Source organism: Saccopteryx bilineata, chromosome 9, assembly GCF_036850765.1.
Source record: "Saccopteryx bilineata isolate mSacBil1 chromosome 9, mSacBil1_pri_phased_curated, whole genome shotgun sequence".
NCBI lineage: Eukaryota > Metazoa > Chordata > Mammalia > Chiroptera > Emballonuridae > Saccopteryx > Saccopteryx bilineata.
Genome location: NC_089498.1, coordinates 73,808,068 through 73,824,225, shown reverse-complemented (window position 1 = coordinate 73,824,225; position 16,158 = coordinate 73,808,068). Strand labels below are relative to the sequence as shown.

Sequence of the window (16,158 nt, the reverse complement as noted above, 5' to 3'; positions counted from 1 at the left end):
TCCCTGCAGAGACCAACATTGATCAGATAGTCCTGCAAAGAAGTGAGTAATTATATCCCAAGATTGTAGCTATGGCCCTGGCTGGTTGGCCCAGTGGTAGAGTGTCGGCTTGGCATGTGGAAGTCCTGGGATCGATTCCTGGTCAGGGAACACATGAGAAGCGAACATTTGCTTCTCCACCCCTCCCTCTCTATCGCTTTCTTCTCCTCCCACAACCATGCTCGAATGGTTCCAGCAAAGTTGGCCTCAGGCGCAGAGGATGGCTCTATGGCAGCAGTTCTCAACCTGTGGGTCGCGACCCTGGCCGGGTCGAACGACCAAAACACAGGGGTCGCCTAAAGCCATTGAAAAATACATATTTATTATACAATACATTTTTAAATAAAATATGTATTTCTGATGGCTTTAGGCGACCCCTGTGTTTTGGTCGTTCGACCCCCGCCAGGGTCGCGACTCACAGGTTGAGAACTGCTGCTTTATGGCCTCGCCTCAGGTGCTAATATAGCTTGCTTGTCGAGCAACGGAGCAGTGGCTCCAGGTAAACAGAGCATTGTCTGGTAGGGGGCTTGCCGGGTGAACCAGGGTTCAGGGCGCATGCAGGAGTCTGTCTCTTCCTCCTTACCTCTCACTTAAAAAAAATAAAAAAAAGACTGTAGCTATGGTACTCTGAAGGTCCAGAATACAAGGATCTGTTTTATACTAGCTAGAGGGATCAAATGAGGATGGAAGACCACAGGGGATGTAGAAGTTCATGAAAAGGGGGGAGGGGATGACTATCCAAAAACCTTGTGGCATAGAAAGCAGAGTCCACAGGAGGCTGGAGAGGGGGGTGGGGTCAGGCCCTGCCAGCCTGTGGGATTCTGGCCACCAGTCTCAGAATCTCATGGAAAAATTTTAGCAACATCCCTTGTACCTCACAGGGACTCAGCACAACTGAATGAATGGATGGAGGGAAGAATGGATGAATGAGCCTGTCTACCCTCCTTCTGCCCCTCACCAGTGACCTGCCCCATCTGCACAGCAACAGTTAACAGGCTCTCTGAGGCTTGCTCACTTACTCATTTCCCCACGGCCACTGGCACCGACCCGTGCAGCCCAAGGAGCGCGGCTCCGTGGAGATGTCTGTAATCGCCAGCACACTTTAGGCATTACTTCCACACCATTTAGGGCTTTCCGCCCCAGTAGCTGCTGTTGCATTTCCCTCCATCTCCATCTTCTGGGCTGTGCTGGGTGGATTTTTTTTCTTCAGGTCTGGGGCCCCTGAATTTAGGGGACCTCATGGTTTGGGGAGGTGGGGAGAAAGACAGTCCTTGGGAGAATTTATTATTCTACACCAGTGCCCTGGCCATACCCCAATCCTGACCAAGAAAGCCAAAAGAAAACAAAAACCCAGTCACTTCAAGCTACTCAGAAACATTTAAAGATTTTTGTGTTTTCCTTCGCAGGCCTGACACTGGGTTGCTGATTTGAGTTGCAGCTTTGTGGGAGGCGGGAGGCGTTGAAACACAATAAAGGTCACTTCAGAAAAATTCTCGTCCCTACCAGACACCTTCCCCCTTCTACCTTCTCTAGACCCGGGGCTGCCCCTCTGAAGGCAGCAGACTTATTGTAAGCCCCAAACCCTTAGTGTATATGCTGGTGGATAAAATACATTTGGACTTACTTTGGGGGCAGTACAAAGAAGACAAAATCTGGGGCTAGCTGTGTGACCTTGGGCAAGTCACTTAACCTCTCTGGGCCCATTTCTCCAGACATAATATGAAAACAGTCATACTTTTCTAACCAACGTGAAGGACTCATGAGAGAATCGAAGGAGAAGTATGGGGAAGGGGACCCTCTTTTTTTCCCCTTTCCCTTCCCCTTCCTGTCAACCCATGTTTTACCCACTCCACTGTGACTCCCTTTCCCCCCATGCAACCTCCTGTCCCAGCATCTGGGCAGCTCTGTATTCACCTGCAGAGATGACCCCTGACCAGAGAGAGGCTGTCAAGAGTAATGCTCACAGGGGACAGTCCCTCCAGTCACACCATGCGGAGGCTGTCGACCGAGCATCACCATGTCTTGTCTCATGCCATCTGCATGGTGACAACCCTGCACCAGCACCACATCCATTCTTTTCAGAGACAGAAAGTTTCCCAGGGACTCCAAGATGTGAGCAGTGAGACCAAGATTAAACCACTAAACTAACCACTATGCACCACTGTGGGAAGTCACCCCTAAGAGGAAGTCGGCTGTCAGTTCCAGTGGCTTGGGTGATAACAGAAACCAACCAGAATGTATATAATAAAATGAAAATGGGCAAAAGTAATCCATGGATTTAGTAGCCAGGATAGTGTTATCCTCTGTGGAGAGGGGAAGGGCTGGAAGGATCACAGGGGGTGTCTTGGTGCAGGTGTGGCTGCACAAGTGTGCGCTCTGCGGTACCTCATAAAGCTGAACACCTGTGCTGTTCCCTTCTCTGTAAGTATGCTTAAGTGAGGCACAGACCCCCACCCCAGAGGAAAGGAACACACACAAAGCCAGACCAGGGGCACTGGAAAAAATACTCAGAGGTTCATCTGGCCCATCTGCGTGAGGCTTTAAGCTCAAGGCCTTCCTGGCTGTACTGTCCTTGAGCCCCACGATGGGTAGGCAGGCCCAGGACTAACAGTTTCATTTAGCAGAGGGGCAAACTGAGCCCTGGAAGGGAGAGGCAACTTGCCTAAGCCTGCCAACCCCAGATGGTGGGGTTCTGGCCCTCTCCAGGTGAGAGCTCGCCTCACTCTAACACACGGAGCTGAGCAGACGAGAGACTGCCCCTGGCTGAGGCAGCCAGTGAAGGTTCCACACCCAACACCTGGGTCCCATTGGCCTCTCCTACCCACAGTGGGGTTCTGGGGCCACTCCAGGGAGGAAAGGCCAGGCCAAGGTCAGGAGGCAGAGGGTGGCCTGGGAGTGAGGCTTGGCAGCCAGTGTGAATGGAATGGTATAAGGAGCAGCTCCACGGGCAGGGACAGAAGGGGGCTTGTGCCCTGAGGCCCAATGGATAGAAGACCAAGTGGAGGGCCTGGGATTAGGTCCCAGCTGGTTACTTCCAAAGGGAATAACTTGGCAAGTCCTTTGACTTCTTTACACTTGACTTTCTTGTCTATAAAATGGGAACAGAGAGGAACAACCAGCCCCGGCCCTGTCCCACTGGCCTGCTCTGAGGAAGGAAGGCTAGGGTTTTTGCTAACTGGTGGGAAGGAAGATGGTGCAGTGAGATTGAGTGAGAGCAATTTGGGGGAGGGCACGGCATGAACAAAGGCCAGTGGCAGGAAAGTGAGCACCTATAGTGAGGATTACGGACAGGAAAGCCATCCGAATGGGTGGATTTGATATCATATAGGGTTTGCGATGGGGATGGGGCGAGGCACCTACAGCGGAAGGGGTCAGTGCAAAGGCCTCTGTGCCATTTCCCTCTCAGGAGCAGGACTGGGAGAGGGGATCAGCCTGAGCCTGTGACCCTCCTGGACAAGGATGTGACTGGGCATTCGGCTCTTGAGGCCGGCTGTCCCCGTTCCTGGGAGGTGGGCTGGCTGACTGATGAAGACAGTGAGCGGAGACGATTACACTGTATCTAGTGATTATGGCCTGGCTGAAATCTCTTGGCTGCATTATCACATCTGGAGACAAGAGTGGGCTTTTTCATAGACGGATGGGAGGCTTCCACTTAAGGTTATTATAAAGAGGGAGAGCCCAACCACTCCCGGCTTCTACCCAGCACCACAAAGTTGCAAAGTAATTAAAGACTGCTAAGGAATCAGAGAAATTATAATAATTCCATCAACCAAGAGCTCTCTGTCTCTCTCGTCTTCCCCTGCTGGTGGAAAACAAGATGGGTCTGGCAGCCTGCAAGCACATCAAAACAAGCCAACTGTGGGGGGTCCTCGATGTTACGGGGCTGCCAGGCCTGTCCCCAAGCTGTTTTGACAATATTTGAACTTGTTCTGGTAAGTAGAGGGGTTGAGACAAAAGCCCAGAGCCCTTGCAAACAGGAGAAATAGCAGTGGCATGCTGATGGCCAGTGACATGCTCATGTGGGCCCTGTGCCCTACATGGAAGGGGCAGCCACGAGGACACTGCGTGTGGGCTTGGAGGGGCTGCAGGAGCCCAGGGGGCAGCACCTCCCGCTCCCACCTCAATTCTAGGCATCAGGCTTCACCTGGAGCAATAGCATGTGCCTCTAGCCCAGGAATGGGTTCAGCCTCAGGGGTTCTAGAAACCATCTTCCTCAGAACATTCTAGATTACCTGCAGTCTTAACTGATTTGCCATTGATTTACTAGGGACCTTGGGCAAAACTTTACCCCCTCAAGTTCTGTTGACCTCTATAGAATGTGCAGTTGGATTAAGTCACTTTGATGGCCCTTCTGGTGCGGGTTTTAAGGACTATTTGGAATGCTCTCGGCCTATTACTAGTTATTTCCAGGTGACTCTTGTTGCAATTTGTTCTTTGTCATGTCCTCATTTCATGTTTTTCACACGTTTCCTGTCTCCCACTGGACTATAAGCTTCCTGATCACTAAAACCCCAATATCAACCAATCAGTCCACAGCAACAGAGCCTACCTGTCAAGCTCCTTGGACTTCAATCAACTTTCTCAAAGTTCTCCGAGAACCTCTCATACCCTGGGGATACTTATCAGCTCCCCGGCGTGTGCTGCTCCACACACGTGCTCTCCCAGTAAAACCACAACAACCCCAACGTGTCCCCATTTTACAAATGAAGAAACCGAGTCTCTGAGAGGTTAGCACCTTGCTCATGGCCTCCCAGTTTGACGTGAGAGCCTATGTGTGGCTCCATCATGCCACGCCGCAGTAGGGGTCTGGGTGCCCAAGTCACAGGTGTGGCATGGATCCCCATGCAGTAAAGCCGGAGCTGGCCCTGACTGTGTGTGCGGCCTTCTTCGACCATCAGTTTCCTAAGCCGGACCCCCACACAGGGGCTGAGGAGACCCCACGGGCAGGAGGAGAAGGGGTACAGGCAGGAAACCTGCCCTCTTCCTTCAACAGGCTCCACCATGGGGGGGGGGGGAAGAACATTTAAGAGAGAGATGGAAGACAGCGGATGAGCTTGGAGCTGACAGCCCAACAATGCAGCGGGGGCAGCTCCTAGCCGGCAGCTGTCATCTCCTTCCACTTAGAGCTCATTTACTTACAGGGTGGGGGCACTATAAAAGGTGCCCCTTCCCGTGCCAGGGAGTCAGTACTGCAGGGGAACTGGGCTCCACACACAGCCCCCTGCTTCGTATTCATGGCAGAGGGTCCAGCAGTCGTTGCAATAGAATTATACGGGTCCCCAAAGACTCCCCACAGGATCGGTGAGGAAACTGATGTAATTAAGAACACTGTCACCGTTCAAACAAAATAATAATTTTAATTACATCTGGGCTCCTTCCCTCTCCTGCTCCCATGTGTCCCTAAGGACATGGAATGAGGAGATGCTGCAGGGGTTATGGGGGGTCTGCAGGACTTGGCCTCACTCCACAGAGTGGAGGAGGGCGCAAGGAGCTTCGGAGGATTGGGTGAACTGAGCTCTTTGTGCCTTGGCTTTGTGGGACTCCATTTATTCACCCCTGAGCACCTGCGACCCACGAGGAGGTGGCAGAAAGATGTTGAATCTTCTATGCAGGAAGGAAGACAACTACTGCAGTGAGTGGGTGCCCTGTTTCTCATGAGCAATGTGGTATGCACATTCAGGGACCAAAGTCCTAGAGGCCGTCTCTGTGGGTGACCTAACCCTGAAGGCCACAAGGACAGGGTGTCACTATGCCCACGCTGGGTCCCGACCACCAGGGTGGTCCTCACTCCAGAGAGTGGGCAGTGGGCTCTGAGCGCAGTTTCCCCACCTGCCCTGCAGGCCGATGTATGAGGTGTGTGTGACAGCCCCTATCCTGTGTGTGAGGCCCAGGGTGAGGCTGTGGCAAAGCCTCATTGCTGCAGCTTTTCAAAAACTCCTAGCAGGCTGTAGCAAAAAAACACATGTAAGAATGCTGAAAAATAAGCAGGAACAAGACTATGGCTCTAGTTGTACGCATATCTGACTCTGGGGGACGTGGAGACATCAGCAAACTTGTCTTGGCCTCAGCTTTTCTCATTTCTCAAATGGGAAGAATAATTCTTCCCTAACTTAAGAGAGTTGTCATAAAGACAAACGAAAGGTAGAGAAAACAGTCAGATAGCGAGAAGCTAGTACTTAAATAAGTTCACACACCACCACCACCACACCGCACACACACGCCCAGCCAGCACACCGCACACACATGGCACCGTAAGAGTATGCACGAAACAGGTGGTCCTGTTACTCTGCCCGTGTGCACATGTCATTCCATTGCTGCAGGCCCAGAGCTTGCAGTCCGTGCAGCTGCGGCTATGGCCCCTACCTGCTGGGAGGGGGGAGCTATTTCTCCTGTCACTTGCTGACAGTGGGAGGAGACCAGAGCACCTCAGGGTGCTCATAAAGGACACAGAACATGGCCTGGGGCTGCCGCTCGCTAGAACAAACTGCTCTGTCCCTGGCCAGCAGGCCCAGAGCCCCTGAGATGATTTATTGGTCTTCCTCTTCCAGATCAATAGGCGGGTGGTTATAGAAGCAGAGGGGGGCACTGGGCACCATGGCCCCGAGGAATAAATTAATATGGTCTGTCATGAGCAGGGTTGACACCTTGGGGGAATGGTGGGCACAGTCAGTGGGAGCCCTCCAAACCCCCTCCCCACCTCTTGCTGCAACCTGAGGATGCGGTTTATAAATCATTCAGTATCTGGAGGGCATGCTTCGAGAAGGGCAGCTGGGGGCACTGCTGTTGGACACAGCAGGTGCTAATAAGTCTGGCCAAGTCTATCTCTGCATGCTCTCGGACTCGCCTGGCCACCACTCCAGGGCTCCCCACATGGTCACTGCACAGGAGGGGGCACGCTGAGATTCAGGAGTGGTGGGCAACAGAGGGCACCAGTGAGCACCAGCAATAAGCTCTAGGGTGTCCCAGGAGGAAAGAGCAGTATGGTATGGGGTGGGGGTGGGGGCACATGCGAGTACCCTCTCTGGCTCAGTGTCAGGCCCGGCTGTTCCTTCCTGCCACCCTGGATTGTGAGCAGTAAAGGACCCCTTGCCTGGGTGAAACAAGCTGCCTGGGGGAAGTACTTTGCATAAAGGCTCCTGCTGTCCTAACCCACGAGGGGCAGTGGAAGCAGAAGTGCTCTGCCCATTTATGAAGTTCACGTCCATGGGCCACACCCCCGGCTAGGTGCCGAGGACACACAGATGACCAAACATAGTCCCTGCTCAGTCAGGAGAGACAGACAGACAAACAACAACTATGGCCATGACCGTTCATTGGGCACTTGCTTACCCTGGGCCCTGTGCTAAGCCCTTCCCGTACATGGTCCCGCTTACTTTAATCCTCAGGGCCATCTGCAAGGCAGGTATCTTCATGTCCAGGGCACTGGAGCTACATGCCACAGGCACATGCTCACGCCTGTCTCCTAATCCGGGCGTCATTCCTGACTCGCTTTGGGCAAGTAACCTCTCTGCTTGATGTCCCCCTCTGTAGGATGGGACTAGAGAGTGACCCTCATGAGGAGGTGGTTAGGGCTCAGTGAGTGCCTGCATGAGAAGCACAGCATTAAGCACACAGGAAACTCTCAGTAACAACAACATCAACTTATCATTATTATCTTAGAAATAAGTCATTTTTTTTATTGATAAATGATCACCTAGAATGCTCTTCTCCCTGCTTTCCCATCCCTAGTAAGGAAGTACAGGGAGTAAGGGACTTTTATTTGTGTTTATGAAGTACCATGGAGAGAGGATGCAGCCCGGGGGACCAGGAGGCCTGAGGTCCTGGGTCTGGCTCCGCCCCCAGCCAGCTCTGAGGCTCAGGCAGGGACTCTCAGTCCCTAAGGCCACTGTCTTCCCATCCAGCTCTAGCCCCCCCCCCTTCCAGCCTCGTCCTGACCTCATGGCTGGTCACCTGAAGCCACCAATGACAAAGATCCATGCAGGACCTGCCTGCCATAGCCCTGGGTAGGGACCCAGGGAGCCTCCTTCCAGTCCAGCTTTATTTCCGTAAGGTAACAGTGGGCACCGCAAGGGAAGAGTCCTTTTTCTCTACCCTGCATGTCCAGGTTGGCTTAGAATCGCTGGGCCCTACTCCACAGCTGGTCACCAAATATTTGTTGTGTTCATTTAAAAATAATTGAGTGGATCAGGGCATAATGGATCAATCTGGGCTTTGAAGGACAGGCAGAACTGAGTTAGGCTGAGAGAAAAGAAACCCACTCTAGGACTTGTGAGAATGGTACATACAGTATGTGTGTCAGAGTGTGAGAAAAGAGAGAAAGAGACAGACACAAGCTCGGATACATGGCATCAACACCTGGGCTGACAGGAGCATTCAGTGAAGGCAGTTGGGAAATGTAGTTTGAGGCCAGATGGATAAAAGCCTCAACTGCCCAGCTAAGGTGGCTGAACTTGTCAGAACTCCAAGGACACGGCCATCCCTGAGACTCCAAAGACCCACCTTGACTTCTTGATTCAAGCCAATGGGTCCAATGCTCATCTGGCATCATCTGACTGCTCACCTCACACCCATCCTCCCGCCCAAGCGTGCTGGCTCCAGGGTCGGCTCCCCAGGGCACAGCTGGAGGGCTGAAGGCATGGCCCTCGGGGAGGGGGACAGGGCGGGATGGGCAGCACTGAAGGTCAGCACGGTGGGCATGCACCCAGAACAGAGGTACTGAAGCAGCACTGCTGGGCGCAGACATAGGCAAACACGTTTGAGCAAATTGGAACGACATAAAAGTCTATTACAGCAAATCAAACAGCAGTCAGCATGACAGCCATTAGCCTGAAATGAATACATGGGGACTTAATGAGGTCTGGCGAGGCTGGCTTGGGGAATTAAGTTGCCAATTCTAGTAGGATTTCCCTTTTCTTTACAGACTTGAGAAGCATCCACGCTGCCTTGTTAGGGCTTCGACAAGTGAATTGCCAGGCCTTTCACCCTGATAAAATGGATAATTACACGAAGAACAGCTTAGGGAGGAGAGAAGGGGAGGAGAGAGGGTAATCAAGAACAAACAAACCCAAACACGCTGCCTGGCTTCTCCCAAGGCCAGGCAGGGGCTCTCAGAGGGAGAGGGGCTGGCTTGGGCAGACTCAGGCAGGTGAGCTCTCCCGGGGGAGGGGCGGTGCCTGGCCTTGACCCGCCTCCCACTCACTCACTCCTATTCCAGGCCTGAGGACACGGAGCCCCAACGGTCATGTCTAGGCAGCTACGGGCAGGCTGAAAGTTCTCCCTGAAGATGGGCTGCTCCAGAGCTTCTCAGAAACCCTTTGGTGGGAAGGACTACAGAGGTCATCCTCCAGGGCTCACTGTCACCAGGGAAGTTCGTGAAAAATGCAGCTTCCTGGGCCGGCTCTCCCCAAACTACTGATTCAGAATTGCAGGGACCCAGGAATACATATGCATCCTAACTATAGTAAGTCCCTGAGTTACAAACGTTCAACTTAACGTGCAACTCGTACTTAAGAATGCAGCACCATAAGGGCTACTGGTAATCAAGTGCAGTTGGATAACAGCAAAAATGATATCATAGAGTTACTCAACTCCCATAGCAAAGAACTAGCCCATGAAGACCTCATGGAACTAGAGCAGCTGACAACAGCATTTAGGGAAGAAAACAGGGACCTACAAATTTTCTACAAAACTCTAGAACCAAAAAAGTTTTCTACAAAAGAGTTAGATGCTTTTCATCTGGTTGAAGCAGGAATGGCAAAGTTAGAGGAGCAAGATCCTGATACAGAGAGGTTCACCAAAGTTTACCATACAATTACAGAAGGCCGCGGTGCGCCAGGGCCATTTATGATGAGAAAGAAAAAAGCTCTGTACAAACCTCCCTGACGCCTAATTCAAGAAACTGACTCCAGCAGCAGAATCAAACCTGACTCTCTAACACCAGCCCCATCTTCTCCAACTAGTCCATCATCTTCTGCGTTATCCAAGGTTGTTTAAGGTGTATTTGAAAGTGTTTAAGTATTTACATGTACAGAAAGCGAAAAATAAATACTATGTTAAGACGAACACTTGTCTAAATTGCATTTAATAGGCAAATGTACCTGTTTCAACTTACATACAAATTCAACTTAAGAACAAACCTACAGAACCTCTCTTGTTCATACCTGGGGACTGACTGCAGTCCTCCCAGAAATTCTGGTGGGTTGTGTTGGGGACCCTCTGACTCATTACTTCTTCAACACTCAGTATTGAGTGGCTTCTGAAACACATGGTTCTCCTGCTTCTGCTTGCATAACTCCAGGGCTAGGGAGCTCAGTACATTCAGCAGGGCAGGGGAGTAGATTGTGGAGGGAGGGGTCTTATTTAGAAAGTTCATCCTTACACGGACCTAGAACTTGCCTCCTTGTGACCTGCTCCTATCCCTGGGTTCTGAGCACAACAGACCCAACATATTAGGGCCGGTATGGTTGGGGACAGTGGAGGTTGGGAAGGTAAGGGGTAAGACGCAGGTGGCTGGGATGGCCAAGAAGGGAGCTGAATGCAAGGAGGCAGATACTGGAGCTTCTCTGCTGTCACTCAAGGAATAATGAAGCCTCAAGGAACAAGAAGGCGCTTCCCCGATTGCATTTACTCTCAGATCATGGATGTTAGCCTAGAAGGGGGCCTGGTCCAACTTCCTGGTACAGCAGCCATTGGAATTGAAGCCAGTGGAGGGACGGTGATAGTGGTAGAGTCTCACCTGGCCAGTTGTTGGAACCATCAGGACTAGAACCCAGGTGTCTTGACCTCTAGACACACACAGGAACTCTACTGCTCACCTTGGCAAGATTCTGCTGAAACCCACCTCCTCCAAGAAGCCTGCTGAGATTTCTCTGATCACTGGCAACCCCTTGGCACTGATGCTTTGCAGGCTCTACTGTGCCCCCGTTTCTCTGGTTTGCATTCTTACTCTGTTCAAATTTGTAAGGCCTCTTCCACAAATAGAGCTTCTCAAGGATTGGTGCTCGGGGTTGTCAGGGTAACCTCAATGCAAAGAGGAGGCCCCGCTTCAACTCTAGGCCAGGGGTCAGCAGGTCCTTTCCTGGTACCCCAGTTGGGGATTGAGCCAGGCAGCTAAGTTCCAGCTCAGGTGACCACATTAGGCAGGGCTGGTCAGTGCCAAGCCACCTCAGGCCAGGAGTGGCCTGACCTCCATCCAGCTGACACCACATCCCCACTGGCCACACTGAGCATCCGTGATCGAGTATCAGGCCAGCAAAGTGACCCAGGGATGTTTACACATGAGAGAGTAAACCACACGGGCCTTCCTCCAAGGACTGTATGTCCTTGCAGCCAGCCCCTCCCGGTACACCCTTTCCTCATCAGATGGGCAGGAGACAGGGCACTTTATCCTTGCCTGTCTTCTGTTTTTATTAGATAGGAAGGGCTATGGCCCAGAGAGGTTAAGTGACACGGCCAAACGGACCCAGCAATCGGGGAGCAGAGCAGGGGCTGAGCCTAAGGTCTCTTACTGCTAGTTTGGTTCCTGTCATCACACATTCCTCAGGCCTCCCACGTCTTCATGCAGTGAGGCCTGGCACAGTGCCAGGACTGCAGCAGACACTCAATAAATATTTGTTAAATAAATGAATGACAGAAGAGGCTCTCTCCTTGGAAGCAGAGATCTGTGGAGAATCCCGGGAGATTCTAACAGGGTGGTGTTGGAGGTCGCATCTCCTGGCAGGGAGAGAGGAAAAGCCTGGCCCCGGCCCAAGAGCCGGGGAGGTGGACTACCACCTCTTGTCCCCGTGCTGTCCCTGCAGCCTGCTGCCCCTGTGAGGGAAGGCAGAGGGCAGCCATGCCTGCCAGGATGGCAGATGAGCAATGGGCCCAAGGCTCATTAACTCTGAGCCATGCCCTTGGCTTCTGAGTCCGACCTGTAGTGCAGGCTGGCACGTAGAGACCCTTAATTTAATTAGGGATGCTTCCAAATGAAGGGGGCCCAGGGCCAAGCTGCAGCCCCAGGCATGCTGGCCACAGCTCAGGGCACCATGTCCCATGCTTGGGGCTGTGGCTCTCCCTAACTATACCCTGACCCACCAGGGGATGGGCACAGGAGCCCTGGTATGTCCCCACCCACACACCGGTCCTCACTTTCCTCTGTTCAGCATAAACACAGGACCCCTGGCTCACAGCTGAGCAAGGAGGGCCAGGAACAGGAACTTGACGAGCACGAAACAAAGTCTCTTCATCCTTTTTTTTTTTTTTTTTTTTTTTTTTTTTTTTTTTTTTTTTTTTTTTCATTTTTCTGAAGCTGGAAACAGGGAGAGACAGTCAGACAGACTCCCACATGCGCCCGACCGGGATCCACCCGGCACGCCCACCAGGGGCGACGCTCTGCCCACCAGGGGGCGATGCTCTGCCCATCCTGGGCGTCGCCATGTTGCGACCAGAGCCACTCTAGCGCCTGGGGCAGAGGCCACAGAGCCATCCCCAGCGCCCGGGCCATCTTTGCTCCAATGGAGCCTTGGCTGCGGGAGGGGAAGAGAGAGACAGAGAGGAAAGCGCGGCGGAGGGGTGGAGAAGCAAATGGGCGCTTCTCCTGTGTGCCCTGGCCGGGAATCGAACCCGGGTCCTCCGCACGCTAGGCAGTCTCTTCATCCTTGAGGGAATCTGAGGCTGTGCTGGGAGTCAGGAAGCACAAAGTAAGGGCTGTGTGTCCTTGGGCAAATCACTCCAGCACTCTGAGCTTTCTCCTCTATCAATGGAACAGGTATTTTTTAAAGACTCTTCCAGTTTCCCTGATCCAATGACCTATGACACCAAGGGGCTGGGACTGAAACGCCATGGTGCCAACCGCTTCTCTCCAGGGACTCCCTCTCCCCCCATCCCCAGCTCAGCCCCTGCTGTTGCTGTGCCCAGAGCCCAAAACACAGGCCTGAGAGGTGTCTGGTTGGATGCTCTTTACCCACCACCTTCAAGGTCTCTAAACTGCTAACTGCCAGCCCCGAAGACTGTCATCAGCCACCTGGGAGAGCGACAGCCAGCAATGAGAAACCTGGTGCCATGGTGAGCCAGCAGCCAGTTTATTAACGAACCGTTTGTAATGCAATAATTTGTACTTCTCCGTTACCAGCAATGGCTTGGTTTTACAAGCAGGCACTCATGCAAACACACTCAGAGTACACAGATGACCCAAAGGAGCCAAGGACCAGGAAAACAGCGGAGAGCGCTAGACTAGGGAAAGCAAGTCCCTTCCTGGAACTACATACTCCCTCTGTTCTGGGGGGTGGGGAAGGGCTGCTGTTCTGACCAAAGCAGGAAGGCCTGGGGCTTCCAACCAACCTGCCAGACGCCCTTACTGGCTAGGAATAGAAGAAAAGAGGGGGTAACATCTGTCCCTCCCAACCTCTATCTTGCCCCTGATTCCAGCTGGAGCTGTGGGGTTCATCCAAGGTCGGCCCTCTCTTGGGCATGAGACTCTCACCAACCCACTCTCTTTGACCAGCAGACGGGCCCATACCCACAGAGGTGCCAGCATGTTCGACCACCCCAGAGCAGGTACTTGAGCCAAGGTGTGGGCACAGACATGCCCTTGCCCCAGTGACTCTTCACTCCACTCCCAGCAGCAGGTACCCCTAGTGTGACCCAGCAGTTCCTACCTCAGGGATGCGAACACTGTAGGGTTGGTTGTGGAACGTGGGCGCATTGTCATTCACGTCCCCGACCTGAATGTTCACCTTCCGTGTGATCACCTGCCAACAGAAGGGTGGGGAGTCAGCTTTGGCATTGGCCTCTGGCTTCTCTCCACCCAAGGGATGCAGGAACAATCCTCCCAGGGCAGAAGGGGCTCAGAGGATACTCACCCCCTGGTGATCGCTGACAGAGAACTCCACTGTGAACTCTGACTTGGTCTGAGAGAAAGAAAAGGGAGGGAGGAGGGCAGAGTTAGAGAGATGTGCTGAGGTACTGAGTCCTGAGTCCTGCGTGGGGCTGGAGGCCTCCAGCATCGCCCCAGGAGCTGGTCTGGGACTGGGTAACCAAAGGCTTCCCTAAAAGCAAGCATTGCTCCTTGGGTTGGGGAAGCAGGTTCAGAATAGGGGTTCTTTCCATAAAAGAGCAACAGATTGGAAGTCAGGAGTCCTGGGTTCTAAGCTGAACTCTGTCCTTAAAGTGTTGTATGATCTTGAACAAGTCACTGAATATCTCTATGGCCACTTCCTCAAATGTAAGGAGAGAGCAGGGTTTGGAGTTTTGTTCAAGTTCTTACCTTAATTTCCTAAGTGCTACAGAGTCAATTTCTACATCTCTGAAAAATATCCTTTGAGGGGATATTTGTTTGGGGCAGGGGCAGACTTGAATGCCCCATGGAGCCCCCATTCTATAGGGGATGAACCCAGGATCATTGTCTCTCTTTCCTACACAACGTTGCCCCTGGCTTGGAGACACCCGACCACCCGGTTCCAACTCCGAGTCTGAACATCAGCACTGGCTTGCAAAGAGGGACACCATTCAGGCAGGTAGACACTGCTGTAGGGTCAGAATGGGCCTCAGAGGAAGCCCCTAAAAGACCATGGCCCATCCTCCCCCACAGTCTGCCCCCCCCCCAGGAAAGCACTGAGGCAGGGCTCAGGGCAGTCATACCTCCTCCCCCACAGTCTACTCTCCCCCCCAGGAAAGCACTGAGGCAGGGCTCAGGGCAGTCATACCTCCTCCCCCACAGTCTGCCCCCCCCAGGAAAGCACTGAGGCAGGGCTCAGGGCAGGGTCATACCTCCTCCCCCACAGTCTGCCCCCCCAGGAAAGCACTGAGGCAGGGCTCAGGGCAGTCATACCTCCTCCCCCACAGTCTCCTCCCCCCAGGAGAGCACTGAGGCAGGGCTCAGGGCAGTCATACCTCCTCCCCCACAGTCTGCCCCCCCCAGGAGAGCACTGAGGCAGGGCTCAGGGCAGTTATACCTCCTCCCCCACAGTCTACTCTCCCCCCCAGGAAAGCACTGAGGCAGGGCTCAGGGCAGTCATACCTCCTCCCCCACAGTCTGCTCCCCCCCAGGAAAGCACTGAGGCAGGGCTCAGGGCAGTCATACCTCCTCCCCCACAGTCTGCCCCCCCCAGGAGAGCACTGAGGCAGGGGTCAGGGCAGTCATACCTCCTCCCCCACAGTCTGCCCCCCCAGGAAAGCACTGAGGCAGGGCTCAGGGCAGTCATACCTCCTCCCCCACAGTCTCCCCCCCCCAGGAGAGCACTGAGGCAGGGGTCAGGGCAGCCATACCTCCTCCCCCACAGTCTGCCCCCCCAGGAGAGCACTGAGGCAGGGCTCAGGGCAGTCATACCTCCTCCCCCACAGTCTGCCCCCCCAGGAGAGCACTGAGGCAGGGCTCAGGGCAGTCATACCTCCTCCCCCACAGTCTGCCCCCCCCAGGAGAGCACTGAGGCAGGGCTCAGGGCAGTCATACCTCCTCCCCCACAGTCTGCCCCCCCAGGAGAGCACTGAGGCAGGGCTCAGGGCAGTCATACCTCCTCCCCCACAGTCTGCTCCCCCCAGGAGAGCACTGAGGCAGGGCTCAGGGCAGTCATACCTCCTCCCCCACAGTCTGCCCCCCCCCAGGAAAGCACTGAGGCAGGGCTCAGGGCAGTCATACCTCCTCCCCCACAGTCTGCCCCCCCCAGGAAAGCACTGAAGCAGGGGTCAGGGCAGGGTCATACCTCCTCCCCCACAGTCTGCCCCCCCCCAGGAAAGCACTGAGGCAGGGGTCAGGGCAGTCATACCTCCTCCCCCACAGTCTGTCCCCCCAGGAAAGCACTGAGGCAGGGGTCAGGGCAGTCATACCTCCTCCCCCACAGTCTCCCCCCCCAGGAGAGCACTGAGGCAGGGGTCAGGGCAGCCATACCTCCTCCCCCACAGTCTGCCCCCCCCAGGAAAGCACTGAGGCAGGGGTCAGGGCAGTCATACCTCCTCCCCCACAGTCTGCCCCCCCCAGGAAAGCACTGAGGCAGGGGTCAGGGCAGGGTCATACCTCCTCCCCCACAGTCTGCTCCCCCCAGGAGAGCACTGAGGCAGGGCTCAGGGCAGGGTCATACCTCCTCCCCCACAGTCTGCTCCCCCCAGGAGAGCACTGAGGCAGGGCTCAGGGCAGGGTCATAC

The 16,158-nt window shown here is 54.0% G+C and overlaps 1 protein-coding gene across 2 annotated transcripts in view; it reads right to left on the bottom strand.

Annotated features, from left to right (window-relative positions):
* Positions 1 to 16,158, bottom strand: part of LOC136312775 (cadherin-23-like) — a 355,498-nt gene that overhangs the window by 217,692 nt on the left and 121,648 nt on the right. For both annotated transcript variants that reach the window (XM_066242625.1, XM_066242624.1), the window contains exons 5-6: positions 13,881 to 13,928; positions 13,677 to 13,769 (exon numbers count right to left, since the gene is read on the bottom strand). In XM_066242625.1, the coding sequence (XP_066098722.1) occupies positions 13,677 to 13,769; positions 13,881 to 13,928 (141 nt within the window). The remainder of the gene's footprint in view (positions 1 to 13,676; positions 13,770 to 13,880; positions 13,929 to 16,158) is intronic.